The sequence below is a fragment of the Eleginops maclovinus genome, chromosome 3 (assembly GCF_036324505.1).
Source record: "Eleginops maclovinus isolate JMC-PN-2008 ecotype Puerto Natales chromosome 3, JC_Emac_rtc_rv5, whole genome shotgun sequence".
In the NCBI taxonomy this organism is placed as follows: Eukaryota; Metazoa; Chordata; class Actinopteri; order Perciformes; family Eleginopidae; genus Eleginops; species Eleginops maclovinus.
Window position 1 is genome coordinate 14,208,077 of NC_086351.1, and position 24,160 is coordinate 14,232,236.

The following is a 24,160-nucleotide window of genomic DNA, read 5'->3' on the forward strand; positions in this document are numbered from 1 at the left end:
CAACAGGAATATCTCCTCCCACAAACACTGTGACCTTGAATGAATTTCCTATGCATTGCCTATTGTCATTGTTCCAAGATAAGAAATTAAGAATGTCATTTCCACGGTATTGTTTAGTTTATTGTACCCTGCATTGTTATTCACCTATTTCTCAAGTACAAAGCTGTGGACCTGGAGAAGCTTTCTCTGACTGGTCCTTGTTGTTTAGCAGCGGGCCTCTGAGAGAAGGGCAACAACCGGGGAGGGATTAAGGGTCAGGCTTTCATCCTGTTTGTTTGGGGGCAGACACCGGGACACACTATATCAAAGGCAGTCTCTTTGTTCTCATCAGCAGCCTGCTAGACTGCTACATCTGAGGGCTTTGACCTCAAAAAGGTCCAGAAGGGTCTTCAAGATCAAAACTACCAGATGGAGTTACTTTGGCCTATCAGTATAAGAAAGTCTAACCCCACCCCCTCATCTTATGTACCTCCAGCTAAAGGATTCACAGGGACATGAAAAGGGCAGGGAAATTGACTCTAAGTCCTATTGGCAGGAGAGCCCGTCCTGCTGTTGCACACTGTCAGATCTTGGTGAATAAAAGTCATGTATTTATAGTTATCATAGCACCGCAACAGTAAGCAGAGCCTTGCAAGTAAATTGTCTTGGCGGGTTTCTTTTCTCTGGTGAAGGCCTTTTTATTGTATGAGAGGGAAAAACGAAAAGAGATGAGACTCTCCTCAAGCATAGAGCTGAAAGGCAAGGCCAGCCATTTCAGCTCAGTGCCTCACTCCATCTGCCCCACGCAGACACCCGGTCGGGCATTGATTAATTATGCTTTCACACGCCAATGCAGTTTTACAGTGTTCTCGCCTCTTCTCTTTGACACTAAGCAAAGAAAGGAAGAAAGAAATGCACACTGGAGCACTAAAAGTTAAAATGATAAATAAGCAACATTTTAATACAATCAACATAGAGAGACGGAAGTAAAAGGAGGAAAAAAGCCCACAATGTAAAGTTATGTTTTAAGATTGTCGGATTTACATCAGCCACATCCCTGATGATGTATTTAGTAAAAAAAAAAAAAAAAAGACATATTCATAGGAATGAAATGATCACGTAGATTTCCAATTTCAAGGTGTGACAGGTCAGTTTTTTGTTGGTGCTGTTTGTGAACTCCATGATTCCCTCTACCATTTACATAGCCTGTGCATCATTGGGTCCTAAGCCCTTATTATCAAGCAGCACATCACAAGCAAAGTGGAGGCAAATGATTCTGGCTTGGATAACAAAGCTGGAGATTACATTTCAACTTCCAGGTGACAGTTTAATTAAGGATCCTCTGGCAGGCTCAACACAACAATAGACTTCCATTTCTCCTCTAAGTGCCAATTTCCACCATCGGGCAGCTGGCAGGTGCAGGGATTCATGTGGAAATCTATTTCATGCTCGTGTTTGGCTTAATAGAAATTTCCAGGCTAAATGTGGCAAAACCGCCTTATCTGTCCAAAATGTCAGAAAACTGAAATTGATTTTTCACCTCCTCATCTACATTTCTCGGCAATAAAAGGCATCCCTGTATTTCATGTGTACGTGTCACTTTAAATGAAGTCACAGAAGAAAATTAACTGCAAGTGCTGAGTTGTGGCTGTTTGGGATGGACTCTATGTTATGTTCAGTTACAATATATATTTGGGTGATAGCGTGTCTGTGTGTGTGAACATGAACTATAAAAAAATATTTTATGCGGTCTGACTAAACCGCCTCCTTCCACTCAGGCAAAGTAAAGTATACCTTTCAGATGAGCTGTCTGTAGGTTGAGCAGCACAAACAAATGTCACATTTTTGGAACAACATAAATCATGGAGGTAGCAATCAAAAGCCACATCCTGAGCATATATAGAAGGAAAAGATCCTTTCTTATATCAAGCCAATGACTAATTGTCTCCATTCACATTTGCCAAACACCCATCATTGATTTTTAAAACCCGCCAAATTCTGAAATAATATTGTGCTACTTTCATCTTTGGTACGAGGGTTCTAAAGCACCCTGGTATATGCCCCCGGCTGCAGATAGTTGGGCTCAAACATGGCTCCGTTTTAATTTTCCCTGCCCCAGATCTGATTCTTCCCCAGCAGGCTGCAAGATACAACTATATCCCCAGGCCCGCTGTGACTTCTTCTGTCGCTTTCCAGCTCCAATAGGCTGAGAATGGCTAGTTTCGGGGTTGTTAAGGCCTGGAGGACAGGCTGACACACTCAAGAAAAACTAGATCAGTGGGGCCCATACAACAAGACAAAAAAAAAAAAAGTGCTCAGCACCATTTACATAAGTATGAAGCTTTATGCCAGAGAAATGAATAACCTGCTATTATGATAACGACCTTTCCAGAGGTTTACAGACACTCAGGCACCTTGAGATTGTACTGTAGGCCTTTGTGGCTGACTTGTTACTGGGAGAAAAAAATACACTTTATATATTTATTTTACACATTGAATAGAAATTTACCACAACAGTGTAGTACATGTACAGTAGCATAGAAATGTGCAATTGTAATATCACAAGGCGTCAGGTTATTGTTACTGTCTTATTGTACACATTGTTACAACTTAACAATAGATACAGAAGAACAACTGCTGAATTGCTCCTTTTTGTACATGACTAATGGGTCTCAGCTAATGAGTTTCTTGTCTTGGACTGACATATTTGCAAATCCTGTGAAAATAGTTTCTTCTTCTACATCTATTTATTGCAATCTGTTTATGTTCTCAACTCAGTTCGATTTCTGTAAACATCGGTATACATCTTTTAAAGTTTAGCTGGTTTAAAACCTCTTAGACAAACCAATCATTTTGCTTGTCAAAGCACAAGTTATCCTTATGTATGTCTCAGGATTGCAGGTTTGTTGGGTTGGACAGCATGGACAATCGCTGTCTGCCTTCAGGCTTCACTTCTTTTATTCACGTGTCTCTTTCATCTTTAACAAGTATAGGAAATAACTACTGGTATAGAAATGTAGCCTTGACGTTGAAAAGACCATTATTACATAGTGGATCTCCTCACAGCAGTCGTGATAAGCACTGTGAGTGTCTGTAGTGTTGTGTGAAAAGAACACAACTCTGAATTCATTCAAGTTCTTTGAAGCTGTGAGTTTTCTATTTTCCCATGTCTGCATTCAATTTTACACTCTCTTTGCTTTAGACTTTACTATGAATCATTTCTTTGGCACCTTCAACATTATTTCTTTATGTACTGTATTTGCATTGTGCCTTTTTTTGTTCATGTGCATCTGTGTTTCTGGTTCTTTAGCAGCCTGTAAGGATCACCGCAAAGCTCTGGAGGTGTCCCAGCACTCGGAGGAGATGGGTCTTATTCTCGGGGTGTGCGCTGGAGGTCTGGTGGTGCTCATCCTTCTGTTGGGTGCCATTATTATCATCATTAAGAAAGGGTAAACGTCTGCTGATAACTGTTGATCGCACATCATGCCTCATTATGCACAACCACATCACGGCTCCCATATTGTTTTAGCCTTTTATGTTTTGTTTAGGACCTTTTAGTCATCAGTTTTCATATTTGCTGAACTTCTGAAAAGGTCATGCTTATTTAGGGTAGAGTCTGAAACCAACAACCAGCACTGCATTGTTTTCTTTTCCTTATGGTGCACAGTGGAGACCAACCAACTCACATCTGTTGAGCCTATCTGAGTGTGAAGTATCTAATTAAAGGCGGATGCAATTCAATTAGCCACTTAATTACGCACACCAAGCAGAGGCCTGACCCTTAAATGAGATGGTAATTGGGAAGGAAAAGGTGTGCTTAAAGAGATTATTAGCCAATGATCCTGCAGGTTTACGGTACATCATCTACACCTCTGGCTCTGCAGTTATATAGCAGTAGCTGTAGGGCAGTTTAAATCTCAAATAAGGCTTAACCTGCCTTACTAAAATAAGATAAATGAAAATTTGAAGAACCTTCCATGCCAAATGGGAAGTTACTCAGGGCTCCAGCAATCATTATTAAACGGCTGACACAGCGTCCCGGCTAATATTGAATAATGTTGATTCTGAAAGTCATGACTACTTTGCACATTAGCCCTCTGCTAAGCCACCATGAAGTCCGCTCTTAGAGAATTGATTGCTAAATTTTACTGACAGGAAGCCTTGCGGTCTTGTCCTTGAAGTGTAACACTAAGACATATTCGATATAAGGGAAAAAAACTAGTTTTTCCGTCAGCACCTGCATGGTACGTTTGCATGTGTCATACAGCCGCCTGCACAGCCGAGCTCCCCGGAGGATGGATTTCATTTTCACTGTAATCAATGCATTCTGCCCTCAGCTGACATTGCTTTCATCTTACATCTCTTTTTCTTTTTCTTGATTTTTTTTCTTCTTCTCCTGCACTCTTGCCAGAAGGGACTACTACTCTTACTATCCGTAAGTGACTCCACCTCCTGCTCTCCCATCGTTTTGTGATCCATCAAATACATGCTTGTGCTCTGGCTGTCAATCATAAGCTGTATAGGGAAAATAATGAAGCAGTTATTTTGACTTCATCACATTTTTTCTCTTTGTTGCTCTACATTTTTACCTCCATAGTATTCTTTACTAACATAACATTTCCTTTTTTCCCCTCTCTCTGTCTCTCTTTCTTGGTCTATTACAATCTCTCCTGTATTGTTTCCATGAATAGGAAACCAGTGAACATGAATAAGACACCCATTACATACCGGCAGGAGAAGAGCCATATGAGCTCCATGGAGCGCAGTTTCACAGACCAGAGCACTCTGCAAGAGGATGAAAGAATGGCCCTTTCCTTCATGGATGCGCACACCTGCGGCACACGCAGTAAGACAAAAGACACTCAGTGTACACAAACCTGGCAGCTTACCGCTACTACACAATGCAATTTCAAAGTCGACACACATCATCCCTCACTTTTTAATCTTGTTGACCGTCACTCATTCACTCGATAAATGTCTGAATCATTCTGAAAGATAATTATCATGCCGTGTGAAAAATGTTCTGTGGTTCGACTCCCCCTCAACTATTCACTGCCTGCAGCAGATACACAAGAAGAATCCCACAAGATTGCCAAAAAGGGAGAAGTGAAGTTACATATTTGTATTGAAAGGAGTGATTTGTGATGCTTGTCAGTACGTCTTCATCTCCTTTCTAATATCGTCAGTCTGACAGAAAGGGAACCACAGATTTTTTTACTTTACAGGAAGTGCTGATCTTGTTCCCACGTCATCTAAGACAGAGCTGCTGTCACGTCTCTATAAAATATAATATGAAGACGTCTGTGTGCTTATCAAAGCGACACCTGTAACATTTACTGTACTGTATGTGTCAGCATCAGCAAACATCATCGAGATATAATGGTAACACCAGCGTGTGTAATTCCAAACAAAACATTTTACAAAATGTTTGATGTTTTACATTATAGACCGTCTTCAGCTGGAATCGTGCTGACATTGAAAATGTGACCCTTTGTGCCGCAGGTGATGTCCGTAGTTCAGTGAACGAGGCCAGCAGCCTGCTGGGGGGCTCCCCGAGGCACCAGTGTGGACGTAAAGGCTCCCCATACCACACAGGGCAGCTCCATCCCGCTGTCAGAGTGGCTGACCTTTTGCAGCACATCAACCAGATGAAGACTGCCGAGGGCTACGGCTTTAAACAGGAGTATGAGGTGAGAGAGTGCTGTTACTTTCCTGTCATACACAGCACAAGACAACATAGCCAGTTTATTACTCTTACACTCTGACTACGTTAAATGAAAAGCAAGTGTTGCTTCTGGTGCTTAGTGTCTTAAGAAGATTGTGCTGGTTAATAATCAACCTTCACTGTTATTATTTAACATGGGTATAATTGGTTCATTCTTGCCGGACATGTTGCGAGTGGTTTAACTAGAGGCAAGAACACTCAAACTGCGGTGATATACATAATCCAATGCTACAGTTGGAGGCTTGGTTACATTAACTTTAATTTTCATGCCAAAAATTAAAAAGCGGTCTAATTATGCTTAAGAAACTTTTTGCAAATTGGGTAACACTTTCTTTGAGGACCATGTCTATAATGCATTTATAACGCTTCATTAAAATAATCCTAATCCATTATAAAGAATTCTATAATAAATTATAAAGTCAAATAATATTGCAAGGATGATGGTGTGCTAGTATAACTCTTAGTGTTTACTGTTGCTTTAAAGTAGAGTACGAAAAATCATTTAATTTATTCAAGAACAGATCACATAAAATAACTTGACCACTTTCAAATATTCTTTTCATATGTACTGTATATATATATATTTGTATATCTTGTATCTATGGAGACAAAAGTGAAACGCTGTAACTGTTTGTGGCAGGAGCACCAAAGGTATAAACACTCAGCTTTTCTCTGTGAAGCACAAAGTCATCGTCTCAGTTCAGACTTCAAGTTATTGCATATGAATAATACGCCCTTTTTTGCTGCTATATCTACTTACCCACTTAATCTCATCCACAAATTATGTTTTAAATAGAAACCCGCACTGCATGCATCTATTTTCACTTCACCTAGATTTAAGGTCTCAGCCCAAAATGTTTTCTTCTCTGTTGCTGCTTTCAAGGCGACCAGAAGGTATTATCTCTCAAACATGTCTCTCCTGAGGTTTCCTATCTATTTGCCAGTATTGCTATTAAGGCTAGTCACCGTGTGTAATACACAATTATTTCAGCCATTTCTATACATGATCTCATTCTTTCTTTCCTTTTCTGAGCATGCAGAGCTTGTTGCCATAGGGGAGATTTGACAAAGTTGCGAGACAAAGCTGTGCTGAGCTCCCTCCGCACCATAAGGTCCGGTACAGTGGCTACACTGATGTACTTCCATGCCTGGTTAACCAGCGCACTCCTCCATAACACAGCGGAGAAAACTGGCCCGTTCAAAAAAGCTGTTGTACTACTTAAGTTAGTGAAAGCATTGTTCTGGAGTTGAAGAAGCCAGGGGTCATCAGTAAAAAATGTTTTGCAACACTACTTGCCAACCAGTGATGAGGACAGGTCAATACCCAGGCTTCATTCAGCAGAGTGCTCGACCTTAGTTGTCCACATTTTTACAGAAGGAGGAGGAAAGACTATATTGAGGATCTTATAAACCATATAGACAAGGAATGAAGTGCTTGAAGAATTTGAGAGTGTTCAAGCTTGTTTACTTGGTAGAGGACAGTAGGCTAAATAAGTGTATTATTAAAACTTTTTGAAAGTTAACCTTAGTGGAAGAAACTCAAGCCCAACATACAAGTAACAGAACAGCTACTGTCCTCATGATGACAGAAAAATGTATCCCTGATGTCTAACTGCAAACTGCTTATCTTTGCCTGGACATTTTTTATAATATCTTGTGGGAATTGCTGCATAATTAACTGTTTAAACTAATTATGCCCAAAGAAAACGTATTTCCATTGTAGGCAAGTCCTATCATAACAGACACAAAATGTAATTGATAGCCCGTAGACTGAGGAGTTCTGCAAGCTTATGCATTCAAACTCAGAGCTTTGAGCTGAGTTTCTTTAAAGGGGGGCTGGATTCTTGCAATTTTAAGGCCACCATGACTCATCCAGACAAAGTGAAGTATTTAAAACTGAGTAATTTGGTTATCTTAACTGGCTGTTAGTGAGTAGTAAGAAGGATCACCTGCAATTACCACATGTTGTGGATAACTGTGAGCTTAGATAGGCCATGTTAGCTGGAATGGCTCTTGCTGGAGTGCTGTGGGAGGCCATCAATCCTCCTCTGACATCCTCCAGGAGCCCTTCTCACCACCCTCCAAAATTAATTAATGGGGGTTAAAAAAGGCATCTGGATCACACTGTCGCTGTGCAAATGAATAAATCATCCTCATTTGGCCCCAAAAGAAGCCCTCTGTCACGACGGCAGGCCTGATGAGGTTAAATATCTCCGGTGGTGCTCGATCTGGTGAGTCTTCTGTCTACAGCTAAAATATTTTGAGGTACAGAAGAGAGGTAAGGGGAGTCTGATGGGCTGAGTACTAAGGCAAGAAAGACAAATGTGAGGAAAGAGAGCTCTTGTCTTCTATGCCCTGTCACCTTAAAATATCCTCCTCCCAGTAGCAATGTTAGTATTTACCTCCCTCTGCAATATATGGTGCAATGTAAATGCGCTATGATTTCATTTAATTTCTATCAATTTATCCGATTGATATAGAGGACGATCACTTTCTCACACAGCAGAGGTCTGATGATGCACTGACTCCTGTCATCTGATCCATTAATGGGTGGCTCTACATTCAAAAGAGGAGCAATAACCATTATTTCAGACACACTGTGATCAACCAGGTCGTTGTTCAGAAACTGCATGCACCTCATTGTTGCATATTGTAAATCATGGTTAGTTTTTTTGCACCATTTCCTTGTGGTGGGATGTAAGTCCTGAGTTGAACTGTAAGTACAGGCATTTTTCTCCTGCAGAGAATTGCTTATCCCCCTCCTGCTGTCGCAGTGGCTTCTGTCTCTAGCTGTTTTAGGGCACATAATGACGGGCCCAGATCTCTGAACACTTCTCCCTGGTGGAACTTTGTGGATGAGAGCTGAGATCACACCCTCGGGAAAAATCCATCCTTGTCACCCTCAGCCCATGGCCCTCGTGAAAGGAGAAAACATCTTTTGTCTCTGGTTCTTGGTTTTCCCTGTGGAACCCTGCTTGTAGACTCATTAAACTGTCCCTCACGGGCAAAACACACTCCACTCAAAAAATCAATACACACCTTTGTTTTGTTTTTATCTCTTTGCTATAGTATGTGTTTTGATAGAGTGTCTCTCCATTATGAAGGAAAATGATGAGGAGTATCATATTACACTGCGCGGCAGTATAGGTTTTTATTTCCCCAAAGAATACCTATGTTGTGTAAAACATTGATCAAGAATTTACAGTGAGTTGTAAAGGGGCGTGTGTGTGAGGCAGCTACAGTCATATTCCCACTGCTGAATCTTGAGAGTAAACAACGGCCGAGCTCAAACTTTCATTATTCCACTTTATACCCAAAGGCTGAGGTTAGCAAGGATGATTATTGATTTAAAGTTTAGTTACACCAGAGGCTACTGAATTATTATTGTGCTTATTTAAAAACAACGGTTACCTCATTCCATATTCATACCATTTTTTTTTTCATCAAATATCCCAATTGTATCACATCTCCGTCATCTCTGATTGGATTTTGACTGAATGTAAAGGGATTACGAATCTCATCCCTGCTTTTGGCATTTTAAAAACTGCGTGAGTGAAAAAATTACAGGTGACATAACAGTTATTGAGTGAGATGAAAAACATCAAGTGGGATGGCACATCAAGATGTCAAAAAAAGTGCTTTAAAAGTGTTATAATGTCAGAAGTTCAGGTCTGTACTTGACTGTAATTATTTCCTTCATCTCGCTTTTCTCATTTTATATGATCCTCTTAACCAACCCACTCAACGATCCCTGCCAATGAGGGTTTTCTAATCAATTTTCCTCGGGTCTGTGTTGTTTCCCTTTGGGCCCTTCAGTAACCTGTCACTCTCACGGTTTGTTTTTTTTCCAGTTTTTTTTTTTTCTCTACCTGCTGCTCTCTCCTTTCTGGAAGGGAAAAGACAAAAAAGACAGCTCAGAGGTCTGGTGTTAAAAAATAAGCAAGGAAGGAATGTGGACAGAAGTTTTCAGGAAAGGTTCAGAAAAAGGGAGACATACCCTGAGAGAGGGTGCCTGCATAGAAAGAGGAGAAAAAAAGTGAGGAGGATGGTGTAATCCCAAGAAGGCTTTGGCTGGTTCTTGGCTCTCTGTGGGGAGAACAGCGTTGTAATCCCCTGCTCAGCATGCATACTTGGGCAGAGTTTCACCAAATTCCCCTAGTGGCTGAAAACCACGGGTGGTAGACTGGTTTGTGTTTGTGTTTGTGTGTGTGTGTGTGTGTGTGTGTGTGTGTGTTTCATACATCTGAAGGGGCTTTGGCAAACTTAATTTAGCCCTCAGCAGACGATCAAAAGTAGCTTATGATGACGTGTGAGAGTAAGCATTTGCTTGTGCATCCATGCAGACAGGTGGATGATAGGAAATGAGGAGAGGTGTTGCTGAGTATGATGTGTTATAATACAACTGAGCAGCCATCCACCAAGCAGGTGGCAGACACTCTTCCTCCTTTTTCTCTAATTACCAGTCTCCTCACCATACAGTGATTCACAAGCTGTATATAGAAACATTCAGTAACTTCCAGAGCTGTATTCTTCAACAAAATGTCTTCTCATTTTGCATCCAGTTATACTTAATGTAAGCGGCTAACATCTGTTTTTGTATTTTTCTCTTCCCACACGGCATAAAGGCAATTTACTATAACAGAGAGGCAGTTTCTTGTCTGTAAGTTCTTGTTCTTGTTTGAACAATAAGTCCTGATTTTGGATGAAGATAGACAAAAGCAGGCTTCTCATTTCTAGCCAGCCAACCTCCATCTGATTTGCTTTTGTGTACAGCCAAATTCTTGTGTTGAAAACCCCATAGAAGCAGTCTTAAACATGTTGTTATACTATACTTTGATATCCATTAGATAATCTTCTTTATTTTATTTAAAGCAAGTATAAAATAAATAAAAACATTTATTTTTGCATTCGTTTATATTATGTTTTAATGATTCTTGCTTTTGCAGTATGTTCATTTTGTTCTCCTATTATGCTTATTGTGAACACTACATCCCACAATATCAAGGCAAATTTCTTGAATGATAAAAACCCAACATTGACTGTCATTGGGTACGATTAGCTAAGCCATGATTGGATGGCGGCTATTTGGTCAATTTGTTGTGTAAAACTAACATTAACTCCATGAGCCTCTTCTGTGATAAAGTTATGGGATGACTTTTGATGGATTTAAGGATAAGGTTAGTTTACTTTGTATTCACATTTCAGAAACAAAGGCAATTTGAAGGGCTTTAAAATGGCCATTTTAAACTACTACTACTAATAATTAAAAACTAAATAAATTGAAAAAAAAGACAATTCATAAAATAGATAGAAACCAATTAAATAAAAACATTGTAAATACATCTTGTATTGTGTGAAGTGTTGAAGTTCGATGATAAAACATAATTACATCTCTGGAAAAGCAGCATTAAAGAGTTGATACAACAATGACCGTTTCAAGTATCACCTGATACCGTCATTGATGTTGTACACAAAATATTACTGTAGATGTTATGTCCATAAGGTGTGAGGACAAAAACGATTGGAGGACTGACTATTTGATAACTAACTTGGATAAACCAAGAAACCCCTGTAGGATACAATACCTATTGATCTCCCTTGTCATGTTTGATGCTGATAAGCTTGTACAGTATGCCATTAAACACAGTTTTCGCACATAAAACAAAGAGTGCTGGCGCTTTGATTATCGTTCATCTCAAATATTTGAATTGTTAATATGGAGAAGCCCTTTCCCTGAAATGTGTCTCTTTTGTCTTTGAATCTTTGTAGAGCTTTTTTGATGGATGGGACTGCACAAAGAAGAAGGACAAAACCAAAGGGAGGCATGACACACTGTCGGGATGTAAGTCATCAGAACCCATTTGATTTTGTATATTAAATAAAAGCAATTGTGGAATTGTTGTTTTTCAACAGTGCTCTGCTATTCTATTTTAATCCGTCCCAGATGACCGCCACAGAGTCAAGCTCCACCCCCTCCTGGGAGACCCCAACTCAGACTACATTAACGCTAACTACATCGATGTAAGTGTAATCCTGTTTTTCTGCCTCTGTTCGACATGGGAAACAAATAGTCTACTGAGTCTCTATCTCACAACCTGCAAAGCCACAGTCCATCTCTCTCATTGCTGTAAGCTCACCAGTCTGCTGGCCCACTTTCACCTGGAAGCTTTCATCCAATCAAAGACCCTTCTAGCGATGTTTTGCCAGCTGCCATGGTTGTCAGTTGCTACAGCGAATCCCTGACCCAGACTAACTCGACTATCGCTTTTATTAAAACAGATTGAAATGAATGCATTTAATGCCTTGTGGAGGAAATGAACCTTTCTGTAAGATGCCACAAAATCCCCCCTAAATTAAATAGACCTGATTGATGTTATTCAATATCCGGATGCCCCGCTGGGAGGAGTTGATCCTTTCCATCGTCACCTTAACTGTCTGCCACACATGCAGTGCCACAGTAACATGCTCACTGATCATATTGAAAAACATGTATATGTTGCTAACGTGTCTCGCACACTCTCATTCATACGTGTTCCCATTCATGAAATACTAAAGGAGGCTGTGTCTATTCAGAAAGCATAAGTGCGTGTTCAGATTCGGAATAATGAAGTTATTGAGGAAAGAATAGTACATCCAGATATTCTTGGAGATAGAAACTTGTATTTTGGTTCCCCTGTGAATGTGTTGTCAAAGCCCTCAGGTGTTGCTATTCATTGAGTCACGTCATGTCAAGTGAGTCTGATGTTTTCTTTATCAAGCAAGATTTATTTTACACGCCTCGAATAGGGACTATAGAAAACATGGTACTTGGAAAAAAGTTGAGGCAAGTTCACGTTCTCCCAGTGCTGATCGAGGATGATAAGATGAGAAAAGGTCCTGTTTCTGTCAAAATCTTTATGGCCATTTATATCATGAAAAGGCTTGACGCTACGGATATTTTTTTTCCTGTCTTTTAATTTCTCTGAGAGTAACCAGTGGGGAAATGCTTTTAGAGAGTTCATTACAATGAGAGGGCATTGAAAATGTGGCCTGCTGTTAGGACTGTAGTTATCATGAGGGTCTCCATTAGCGTTTAGGGCACAGAGGTGCAGGCATTAGAGAGAAAACACCACTCAGCAGCCACTACAGGGTCAGTGTCATTGATGTTACACCCTGACAAGGCTGACCACTAAGCTGCATGGTATCTACTTAGTCACAGCAAAGCATCATTTGGACAGCCTGTGATTATTTCACTGGAGGTTAAATGGAAAAGTTTTTCCTCCCTCTGAAAATTGCACTTCCAAAACAGAGTTGAGAAAGCGCCACCTCTTTTCTCCGCACTTAATACTCGAGCCTTTGCTTGACTGTGATGTACTTTGCATAAGCTTCCTGCACCTTTTGCAAATGTAGAGCCGTCCAGTGCGGCATGTCTGATGCTGATTTACATAACATCTGCTTCTAAAGAGTAACAGGGTCTTTCTGACAGGTGTAGCATGTCTACGCAATTATGCACTTGCAAACACACTCATTCAGACATAAAGACAGACACACAAACACACACACAAACACACACACACACACACACACACACACACACACACACACACACACACACACACACACACACACACACACACACACACACACACACACAAACACACGTGTCATACTGAACTCAAATGCCTCAAAACACGCTTGTTCTAAACACCTTCTTCAGGAGTGATCAGCTCCGAAATTAACAGGTTTTTTTTTGACAGGTTAAAGCAAAGATCCTGCATTTAGCATTTTATTGTCTCGCTTTTCATATTGGTTGGGAAGTGGGTGGGGTTTCGTTGATAAAAGAGGATTAAATAATTTGAGGCTGTCAAAGTTCCCAAATGTGATCGTTGTTTATAATTTTTTTTAAAATCAAATCTCATCACAGTCTCGAACAAGCCACCATTAATATTTAATTCACCTTTAACTTTGGTTGTTACTTATTCGTCATGCACATGACATTTATTGAAAAGTGACGCTCGCCTGGTTTTGCTCATTAAAGTCTGTTTTTCTAGTTTATTTAAATAGGGAATGCGAAACCCAAATTTAAAGTAAAGGGACAAAAATGTTTTTAATTGGGAAAAAAATCCAGCCATAGATTAGTATGAATAAAAAAAACATGGCCTTAGGTCATTAATTCCTACAAAAAATGAATGGTCTATAATCCATTAAGCACAGTCCTGCTGTACCACACACACACACACACACACACACACACACACACACACACACACACACACACACACACACACACACACACACACACACACACCTCTTCCAGCCTGTCTATTACCATAACTCCTGCTTACTAAAAGCTTATTTCATTAACTAGCCTATATGTCTTCTTTTTCTACTCCTTCCCCACCTTCTCGACCTTGGACCCTGTAGATTCGGATTAACAGGGAAGTAAGTACTTCACTGCTCGTTCTGCTGCCTTCCATCGCTCTCTTTTCTCTCTCTTCCCCCCTCGTCTCTTCTCCCTTCCCTCTTCTCTTTCGGCTCTCCTCCATCCTCAAATGCTCAAAGGTCAGTGTGTTCAGGTTTGTGCACATTTGACAAACCCTCTCTTTTTCAACCTCCACTCAAAAAAACATGCCCTTTTAGCTTAATGATTTTACATTTTAAAACGCAAGGAGATGTGTCCTCTCCAGAAAAAGGACCCTGTGGTTTTTAGTTCTCATAAGTGGCAAGGACTCAGGAAGTATAGTTGCCATGGCCACCGTCTTAAGTGGAGGAGTGGTAGGTGTGCTGATTGCGTTCGGTCGAGGCCAGAGGAATTGTGGATAGCAGGCCTCACAGCACTGGTCATCCATCTCCATTTCAAACATGTCCCTACTTACATGAAATTCAGTTTTGCTGATGTATGTATAATAACGCTCCATGTTAGGAAGATGCTCTCAGCAATAAAATGAAAACTGATAAGGATTGGCCCATCATGCTGATTTGATGAGAGCCGGTGGACTTGAGGGTTTATTCAGATTATTCCCGACCTGCTTTTCAGCTACAGAGTCATGTAAGGTAATTGGGGCGTCAATTATCCTCCCAGCTGCTCCTCTCAAAACGACAACAGACAGTGAACCACAGCATCCACATGGTTGTCTAAGCGGTTTCTGCGGCTTTGAGATTGCCAGGTGTCTCCTTTACTGTGAAAGGTTAGATAGGCAGTGCATATTTTTAGGACTTCCTTTAAAGACTTTGCTTGTCTTTAAAGTGCTAATGCTTGGAAGGCGCTAAGGTGGTCTTTGTCATTTTGATTCCCCTCAAGGTGGTAGAGGTGACATCTCAATGTTCATTCATATTCACCCCATACTCACGGTATGAAAATGTCTGTCATCTATATCAAAGGGCGTCACATCCTCTGATATAAAGGTTCCCAGAGTACTTCACTGTATGTATTGGATTTTTGCAAACCGTTTATGTTTGTGATGATATCATGCATTTATGTGAAACCTGTGTATAATATTCTCATTATTCAAAAAGACCGTTCTGGTTTGTAGAAAGTGTTAGTTTTAATTTAATTCACCATCCCAGAAACTGTACAAATTGCACCTTCAATACAAATTGTTTTTGGTTATGGGACGCACTTAGAGTTTGAAAAAGAAAACGGACACCTGAAATTGAAGTGTTTGCAACTTAAGTTTCTTTATCAAATCTTTATTAAACTGTCACAGGGATACACTTTTTGATTAATCAGCTAGCCTGACTTTTTGTTGGAAGAGACAGAGATTTTTCAGCTTTTAGCCAAGATATGTTAAAAACCCATGTGTTGACTCAACAACTCCAAATTCTCTGTGGGGACTGTGAGGTCAAACACATGGTCAGGGGTCAGCATTAGGTCAAACAGTGCTGGACAGTAAACTGGATTCACAGTTACAGTAGGTCAGTAGGAGAGCAGAATGCAGAGGAAAGGAAAGGGTGAGACAGAAAGACACCCTCCTGTACAGCTGTGCCCGAGGCGCAGATGGCTTACTCAGCATGTCATCCCTCTTCTCTCTTTCAGGGCTACCATCGATCCAACCACTTCATCGCCACTCAGGGTGAGTTTCTTGGCAAGGCTATAGTGTGTGTTTATTGTGTGGATGAAGAACAATTCAATAGGATAAATGGAAAATGATCTAACCAATGAGCCCACTCTTGCAAACTATCTTGCCTCAACTTATCTCTTTGGAAAATCCAAAGGTGATGCTGTGACTCCCAACCTGTGAAGGCTGTGCTAGTGATGTCCCTGAATCAATCATGAGAAGACATGAATAATAAAACATATTAATAATAGCTCCTCAATCTCTAAGACATGTGGAGCAGCGTGTTCATTGTCAGAGAGAGGCCCTTTAATTCACCCTCCATCGCTCAAATATAAAGGCGCTACTGATGGACAGTCGGCCTGTATTAGAAAATATCCCACTGTCGTTTTCTAAACCAAAAGGAGTGTCAGTTTCCAGGGAGCTACCGTCACAAAGTCACCCAAGGTCTGCTCATCCGCTTATCTTGCAACCACACCTCCCCTTCCCCCCGATACAGAGACAGAGAGATCAAACCTGTGAGAAAGAAAAAAATATGTCAGCAGTGTTTTTGTCTCTCTGAGCATTTCTTTTCTACGTGATCCTCGTTTTTAAGTTGTATCTCCCTTCCTAAATGTCTCCTGCTCAGATGACAATGAGTGACTGATGGTCCCCTGGGCTTCCTTCATCAGCTACTGCTGTTGTTTGTCAACCATCACCCCCTTCACTTACTGCCTGGAATTCCCAATCACTTTATTGACAGCACAATCTTGAGAGATCAGTACCCCGCTGTCTGAGGAAGGACACTTAGGTCACAATAAAATGAAATTTCACAACAGCGAGAACTCCCTTATTGAGCAGAGCGTGCTTTCATGCTGCCATGTTTGTCTCTTTCTCTCTTATTCTTTCCCACATCCCACTAGGACCCAAGCAGGAGACTCTCTATGATTTTTGGCGGATGGTGTGGCAGGAAAATTGTTTCAGCATCGTCATGATCACTAAGCTGGTGGAGGTTGGCAGGGTAAGTGATGTGCACTCCCCCCTTCTTCCCCTCCTGTCACCACCCAGTGCTCAGAAACATCCCACATCCAACATAAGGGAACATTTTGGTTTCTATTCTAAAGGCTTTTATGTGTGTGATAAGTATAGATCTCACAGGAGCTTGCTGTGCATGCAAAGTGCAGCCTGAGAGCTGTTCATTTTGACAAATATACCCTGCATTTATGTGAAATCACAAGCAGGAATAGTTGAACATTGTTGGGGAAATTTTGCTGAAAGTTAGACGAGAAGATCAGTACAACTCTCATGTCTGTTTGCTAACTACGAAGCCAGTAGTGAATTAGCTTAGCACAAAGACTGTGCAAAGTTACAGCAATAAAACCCACCTAGCAGCACCCTTACAGACTAGTTCAAAGAAATGAGATACAACAAGTATCATTTTAATGGGTGCTTTTTTTAATCTTTGGCCAGAGACAGGTAAGCGGTTTTCCCATGTTCCCAATCTTCATGCTAAAGATGCTTTATGCCACGACGGTTGTATCAATCTTCTCGATTAACTCTCTGCAAGACAGTGTTAAAGCATATTTACTAACATGTCAAAGGAGTCTTTTTCATTTCTGCGTGAAATTCTTCTTGTGGCATTTGAAAATCAAGCAAATCTACACACATCTCTGTGAATACATTTATTCACCTGCATTTGCTTCATGTTTTATCTTTTATTGGTCTGTTTTTAAAGGTCATGGTATTACGATGATTTTCATGATAACTAAGGTGATAATGGAGTCCATAAAATATGCTATGAAATATTTATGAGCCTAAAATGTCTCAGCCACATATCTGCTGTCCATGTATACACTGCATGACTACGCAGGTTTCACGGCTTTACTGTAGGGCTGTTTTTTCTAGCCTTACATAAATACTGTTGTATGTAATTCTGCTCTAAGTACCCTATCCTGTTCAGCCCCGGAAAGACAAATGTATTACTGAGAGAATGGGTAAAATTGCACTGTTTTTCCAGCCGTAGAAAACACATCAGATTTTTTTCTCCATACCAACAAATCTGGGAACAGTCGACTAATGGCGACTGGTCTGTGTGGTTAAATCCAAATAACACCTCCTTTAAATAAATAAACATACCTCCTTTGCCCATGGTGTTGGTAAAAAAAAGTGCTGCCCTCTTGTCCATCATGCTTTTCACCATTATGTGATTATTGTGTTTTTCTGACATGAAATACCTGCAGAGGAGCAGACTGTTTTTGTTCCTCCACAGCATTTGAGGTGTCACTAAATACATTTCACACAAACAAGTGAACAATTGAAGTGCTAAATATTTGCTTATCATTATCAATTGCGTAAGAATTAGGATGACTCAGGTGATAGATTATCTCTGAGCCGTGAAATTATAAAACACCATGTTTGGTCGATCAAATGCTTGATGCTTTTTTCAATTCTTAAATCTCAAATATGATGGTAAGGACACCTGAATAAAAAATAGACTAAGTAAAGTCGTCTTTAATAAAGTCAATCTTAAACCTGTAATCTCATGCTTTATGCACTTTCATAAGCAAAGATAACACCTTGAGACATTTGTTCAAACGTCACCTTGTAGTAGTGGTGATATTGACGACAACGCTGTTTAAGTAAGTTGACATTGTTCTCACTACTGATGTTCTGTCCTTACAACAACCCAAAGCATCCTTCAGTAGCAGAGAGTCGATTGGAATCAAGTATCATTGAAGAAATTCATATGGTATCTTCCTTTTTAGACATATAGACATATTTGAGGTGTGTTTCTCAAAGAGAAGGGAAGATCCAAAGGTATTGATCCTTAAGAGGGAGACGTTTTAGGAAAATCGAGGCACTTTAGGACTCAAAAGGTTAAATTGAGGAAACTCTAGATCATATTATCTCCCAAAGAATGGAGGAGAAAATGCGGATTTTGCTTAAAGATGGATGTTTTACTGCCAACTGTATTGAATTTTTTAGTTAAGTTCATCCTTAAATCCACCTTAGGCGGGAAATTGTATCTTGGCAGTTTCAGAAAGTCAGTTCACTTAAACACTGCTGTTGTAAATATGGACAGATGTGCACATGCATTTGCTATGACGATATTTTTTATGATCAAAAACTACGGAGTCTAAAACTTTTCTAAAGCTTTATTGTTTTGAACCAGTCGAGTGATATCCAACCTTTAAAACACCTGATCAAACTGCTTATCTTATCACCTTTTCATGTTTTTATTTTTAGCAGGTGCATTTTCCAGGAGTTTTAACATGAGGTTTTAACTCTGTGGTTTCCCTATTTTAAAACAGGTGAAATGCTGTAAATATTGGCCTGAAGACAGCGAGATGTATGGTGACATCAAAATCACTCTGCTTAAATCAGAGACACTGGCTGAATACACAGTTCGCACCTTTGCCTTGGAGAGGGTAAGTTTATGTAACGTCTTGCCTACCCTCCTTTCCATGTATTAGTACTTGTTGTATTCTTAGAAGTAGGCCTAGGAGTAGAACATTAATAGAGGGGATTAGGTACTTGACAGGATTTACTGCAGATGGATTTGAGGGCCATGTGTTAAATTGGGAGGAATTAACACCAGTAGCTATGTGGATGCCCCAGCCATCTTTGCTCCTGATGGACTCCATCCTGTCAATCTCCTGGGGGATCTCTCATTGGAGGGGCTCAGAGCTACGCTGGATTGACAGTGGCACAAACATAGAATTATCATCACACTGTCACATTTGCTCTCCATTGGCAGGCACTGCTGCTTATTCAAATCAGCACGAATTGGGGAGCTGGTGACAGCTTGTTTTTCATCGCTCTATTCCTTTCTTTTTTTGGAATTCTGTCTTCGACAAATCTTTGCTTAGTGCCGCTTTACTTTGTCATCTCTGTACAGCAGAAGAAATTGCTGTGTGACTGCAGCAGCCTCCCAGTAGAGAGGAGAGCTTCAGTTATTCCTTCTGCGTGTCTGTCACACAGCAGCCGCTACTAGCATGTTATGCCCAGAGGCCTAACTGTCCTGGAAGACCTAACACCCCATGTAAATAATGTCCTAGTTGTCCTCACAATGAAACAAATTTTCTAACATATCCATCTCAGAGGCGGAATGTCTCTAAATTGATGGGAGCACGTCTTGGATAAAATTAGGGCCTGCAGGCTACTACGGTTAATGTGCAAGCCATGTAAATGTGGTGTTTTACATGTAATGCTAATGTGCACTGTGTTGCTGTTTACAGAGAGGATACTCAACCAAGCATGAGGTGCGTCAGTTCCACTTCACATCCTGGCCTGAGCACGGGGTTCCATATCACGCCACCGGACTGTTGGCCTTTATACGGAGAGTGAAAGCGTCTACGCCTCCTGACGCCGGCCCTGTGGTGGTCCACTGCAGGTAACGTGACGCTTAGCAGCAGCTGTATCCTGTAGTGTCATGAAACTTAACTAAACGTTCTATATATATATGTAATCACAATTCATGTTTCAGAATATGACTATTCGTCTCAGTAGAAATATTCTACTTTGAGAGGCTCAGAGACCGCTATGATGTTCAGAATGAGGGTAACGTGATCGATGGAGGCAGCCAGCAACTTTGGCAGGCTAATCTTTGGTAGCCTTGCTAGCTAGGTAGCTTGTCCTTTGAAACAAGTATTGAAACAGAGACTAAAATAAGGAGTCAATGAAGCTTCTCTTTTACGTTAATATACCTTATTTCCAGAAATCAAATGTAACCCAGAATAAAACAATTTTGAACACTAAGACATTGGGTAGAGAGATTCAGATTTAGGCGTATTTTCACAGAATGTTCTCATCTAAGTGGCCTTACAAATCTTCCATTACCTCAGTGAAAGAAGGAAAAGTCAAAACATGAAGTTTGGTAAATTGTTGGACATTTTTTAACACGGAGGATGGGGTATGCGTTCAGGTAATTTTACTAAGGAGAGGAATGGAATCAACCCTAAATCCCTTTCTACCTAGCACGGTTTTGCCCCATTTAACTAGTTTTAGTTGGCAAATGTCGTAGCTGTCTTGCTAAACTTTCCCGTTTTCCTTAAAATCACATTGTGCTCCTGAGGAGGCCTATTGTACTGTATCTTTTTACAAACATTTAAACAACAATATTACTCACTCATGAACGATGTCCCCTGTGTGCAGTGTGGGGGCGGGCCGCACCGGCTGCTACATTGTGCTGGATGTCATGTTGGACATGGCTGAGTGTGAAGGCGTGGTGGATATCTACAACTGTGTCAAAACCCTCTGCTCCCGACGCATCAACATGATCCAGACAGAGGTCAGGTCAAGAGCACAGCAAAAAGAAACCAATTCACATTTAAACTCAAGTAATATATTGGAATGATGTTCTAAAGTTTTTTTGCATAAATTTGCTTCACTAGTCATAGTATTGTAGCGTTTTCTCCAATGGAACAATTCCGGAGAGTCAAGTTTTTACACATCAGTTTCCCTTTTGCTGTCTTAAAATTCAAAGAGTGAGTGGGGTGCATTATCATACTCCCCCTCTGGGATTAATGTAAAGGTCATTGCAATAGTTGTAGAGAAAATACTCACATTGTCTCTCAGTGTGCTGCGTAGGCACGTGCTGTTCTCTAGATATGCTGATCATTTGCATATTCACCACTTATTATGTAGATTTGACATTGACTTAGCTGTTTATTACATTTGTAGTTATTTTCAGGGGTACTCTAATTAAATGCACATCGCATGTGTTGTTTACTTTGATAAATGTATGTATTTATATTATAACAGAACATGGTTAATTCAATACCAGGTTATGAAAAATCTCTGCCAGTGGTTTTATTGTTTGATTATTTTCTTACATCTGTTTCCTTCTCAACTCACTTCTATTGTAATTTGATTACCTGTCAGAAACACACAACACTCTCTTACTGTATGTGTTATCAGACAGCACCTAAAGTATATACGCATACCCAGACATGCACAATCACAGCACTAAATTATGTTACCGGTTGTCCTTTCAGGAGCAGTATATCTTCATCCATGATGCTATTTTGGAAGCCTGTCTGTGCGGGGAGACGGCGATCTTGGTAAATGAGTTTGCGGTTACTTACAAAGAGATGCTGCGAGTCGATTCCCAGAGTAATTCCTCTCAGCTACGGGAGGAGTTTCAGGTAAGTCATTAGCTCGACATGGTCTCAATCAACTTCCTAGGCATACATTTGTTTTGTTAGAATATGAAACCATTTCAAGTTCTCCCACTCCCTCTTTTAAGGTTGTCTTTATGATGTTGTTTGTTTTGATTTTTTCCCCTTTCTTTTTTCTTTTGTTTATATTTTTTTGAGTTGTGAAACTAAAGTTAAATTGTAACTAAGTAAAGTGAAATCTGGTGATATGTTAATGTTTGTAAAGGTCTTTAAAATGCAGTTAAAAACATAAAACGTGCAACCAGGTATTCTGAATAACAAAGCCATCACAAAGCATCGACCTTATTTCAATGTTCTTGTACTTTTAGTAACAACAATATAATTCTCATAACACTGAAGTAGTAATACTACTACATTATTCCCAAAAGTGGAAACATGGAATTGTTGCATGTACATGCTCTACTATTGTTAGTACTAGTAACAATGATACTGTCAAAGTAATATTCCCGTAATGTTGTTAAGCTGATGGTTTGCATAATAAAGTTACATCATTTATGATACATTTTACACTTTTACAGTCAATTAACTCTGATTACAGGTGCTTTTGCATTTATTCTGCTGTGTACGGTACATTTGCTTTTAAATCAATATTCTTGGTATTCAGACAGTTACATAAACTAAAGACGATGAGTACATCCTCTATGCTGTGGAAATGCACTTACAGCAGACATTTTAAAATCAACGAGTGCAGAAAAGAAGGGGCTATTGTGTGTGTGTGTGTGTGTGTGTGTGTGTGTGTGTGTGTGTGTGTGTGTGTGTGTGTGTGTGTGTGTGTGTGTGTGTGTGTGTGTGTGTGTGTGTGTGTGTGTGTGTGTGTGTGTGTGTGTGTGTGTGTGTGTGTGTGTGTGTGTGTGTGTGTGTGTGTGTGTGTGTGTGTGTGTGTTTCTCATATACATTCATAAATGTGTGTGTGTGGATTTGTGCAGGGGATGATGTTGGTTTCCTTTTACTTTGACTCTGTGAAATCCTCTGTGTGGTTTGTAGGTATGTGGTCTTAGAACATTTTTATTAGATGTTGATTAGGAGAGAAAAGATCCAGCTGTGTTCCCACATGATGTACCTGCTACCCCCGCTCCATCCCCCAAATGCCCCTCCATGTCGCTGCACAGCTCAAACCGCAGCCGCATTGATTCCAGGTTTAGCATTTCAAAGAAATACTGGAAAAGGCTCCATTCTTTAATTTGATATAGATTTATCCTTATTCTCCACAAAGGAATAACGACAGATGTATTACTAAGAGTTAGGGAATTGTACTGAAGGTGGAGCATCGCTCTGATTACAAACTGTTGGTTCTTTACAAAGGGAACTGTAACATGCCCACACTTTGATCTTGTAAACCTATCCTTCTGTTATTGTTGTTGAAAGCCTCTCCACCGCCCAATGAGCTCAGTGTTTGTCTTTTACTCTGTCATCCTGCCTACTGCAAACAGACTACCGGTAGTACTGACATCAGCAAGTCACAGATCTATTATTGATGCTGTGTGTTAATGATCCAAATATTTTTTTCCGCGTTGTCTAATGTAATTACAGCTAGATGAACAGAGAGTTCATAAAAGAAAATTGGTATGCAATATTTCCCTTTGAGTCTTTACTCTTTTTTTTTTTATTCATTACATTTCCTTTTAGAACGCAGTCGGCCTAATTTATCTTTTATTATTTTAAATCAGTTTGTCAACGGGATGTTCAGAATATTACGATTCTTTCAATTAACATTATTGGATTCTTCATTCTCTGATCCCAGTCCTCCCACCTTCTGTCTGATTAATTTATTTTCTTCCTCCTCCTCCTCCTCCTCCTCCTCCTCCTCTCTGACATCTTTAAATCCTCTGCAGTTTCTCCATCCTTTTAAGTCTCTCTTCAATTTTATTTCATCCTCCTGTCGCTGTCATCTCACCTCTGAAACGTTTCCATTTGCAGACGCTCAACTCTGTGACTCCCCATCTGGATGTGGAAGAGTGCAGCATCGCTCTGTTGCCCAGAAACCGAGAGAAGAATCGCAGCATGGATGTTCTGCCGCCTGATCGTGCCCTGGCCTTCTTGGTTACGACCGAAGGGGAGAGCAACAATTACATCAACGCTGCTCTCGCTGACAGCTTCCATCGGCAGGCTGCGTTCATTGTGACCCCTCACCCTCTGCCAGGGACTACAGCCGACTTTTGGAGGCTGGTCTTCGACTACGGCTGCACGGCAGTGGTCATGCTCAACCAACTCAACCAGTCAAACTCTGCCTGGGTAAGGTCAAAGTGTTACATACTGCTTTATTG

The 24,160-nt window shown here is 40.4% G+C and overlaps 1 protein-coding gene across 3 annotated transcripts in view; it reads left to right on the top strand.

The window, feature by feature from the left end:
• The window catches only part of ptprub (protein tyrosine phosphatase receptor type Ub), a 141,759-nt gene that overhangs the window by 109,131 nt on the left and 8,468 nt on the right, over positions 1 to 24,160 (top strand). For 2 of the 3 annotated variants that reach the window (XM_063878796.1, XM_063878795.1), the window contains exons 14-25: positions 3,290 to 3,428; positions 4,671 to 4,825; positions 5,482 to 5,669; positions 11,474 to 11,546; positions 11,649 to 11,725; positions 15,720 to 15,756; positions 16,641 to 16,738; positions 19,029 to 19,145; positions 19,956 to 20,110; positions 20,872 to 21,007; positions 21,714 to 21,863; positions 23,814 to 24,128. In XM_063878796.1, coding sequence (XP_063734866.1) covers positions 3,290 to 3,428; positions 4,671 to 4,825; positions 5,482 to 5,669; positions 11,474 to 11,546; positions 11,649 to 11,725; positions 15,720 to 15,756; positions 16,641 to 16,738; positions 19,029 to 19,145; positions 19,956 to 20,110; positions 20,872 to 21,007; positions 21,714 to 21,863; positions 23,814 to 24,128 — 1,640 coding nt within the window. Of the gene's footprint in view, positions 1 to 3,289; positions 3,429 to 4,390; positions 4,415 to 4,670; positions 4,826 to 5,481; positions 5,670 to 11,473; positions 11,547 to 11,648; positions 11,726 to 15,719; positions 15,757 to 16,640; positions 16,739 to 19,028; positions 19,146 to 19,955; positions 20,111 to 20,871; positions 21,008 to 21,713; positions 21,864 to 23,813; positions 24,129 to 24,160 lie in introns of all 3 variants that reach the window. The other variant, XM_063878794.1, reaches the window with a different exon arrangement.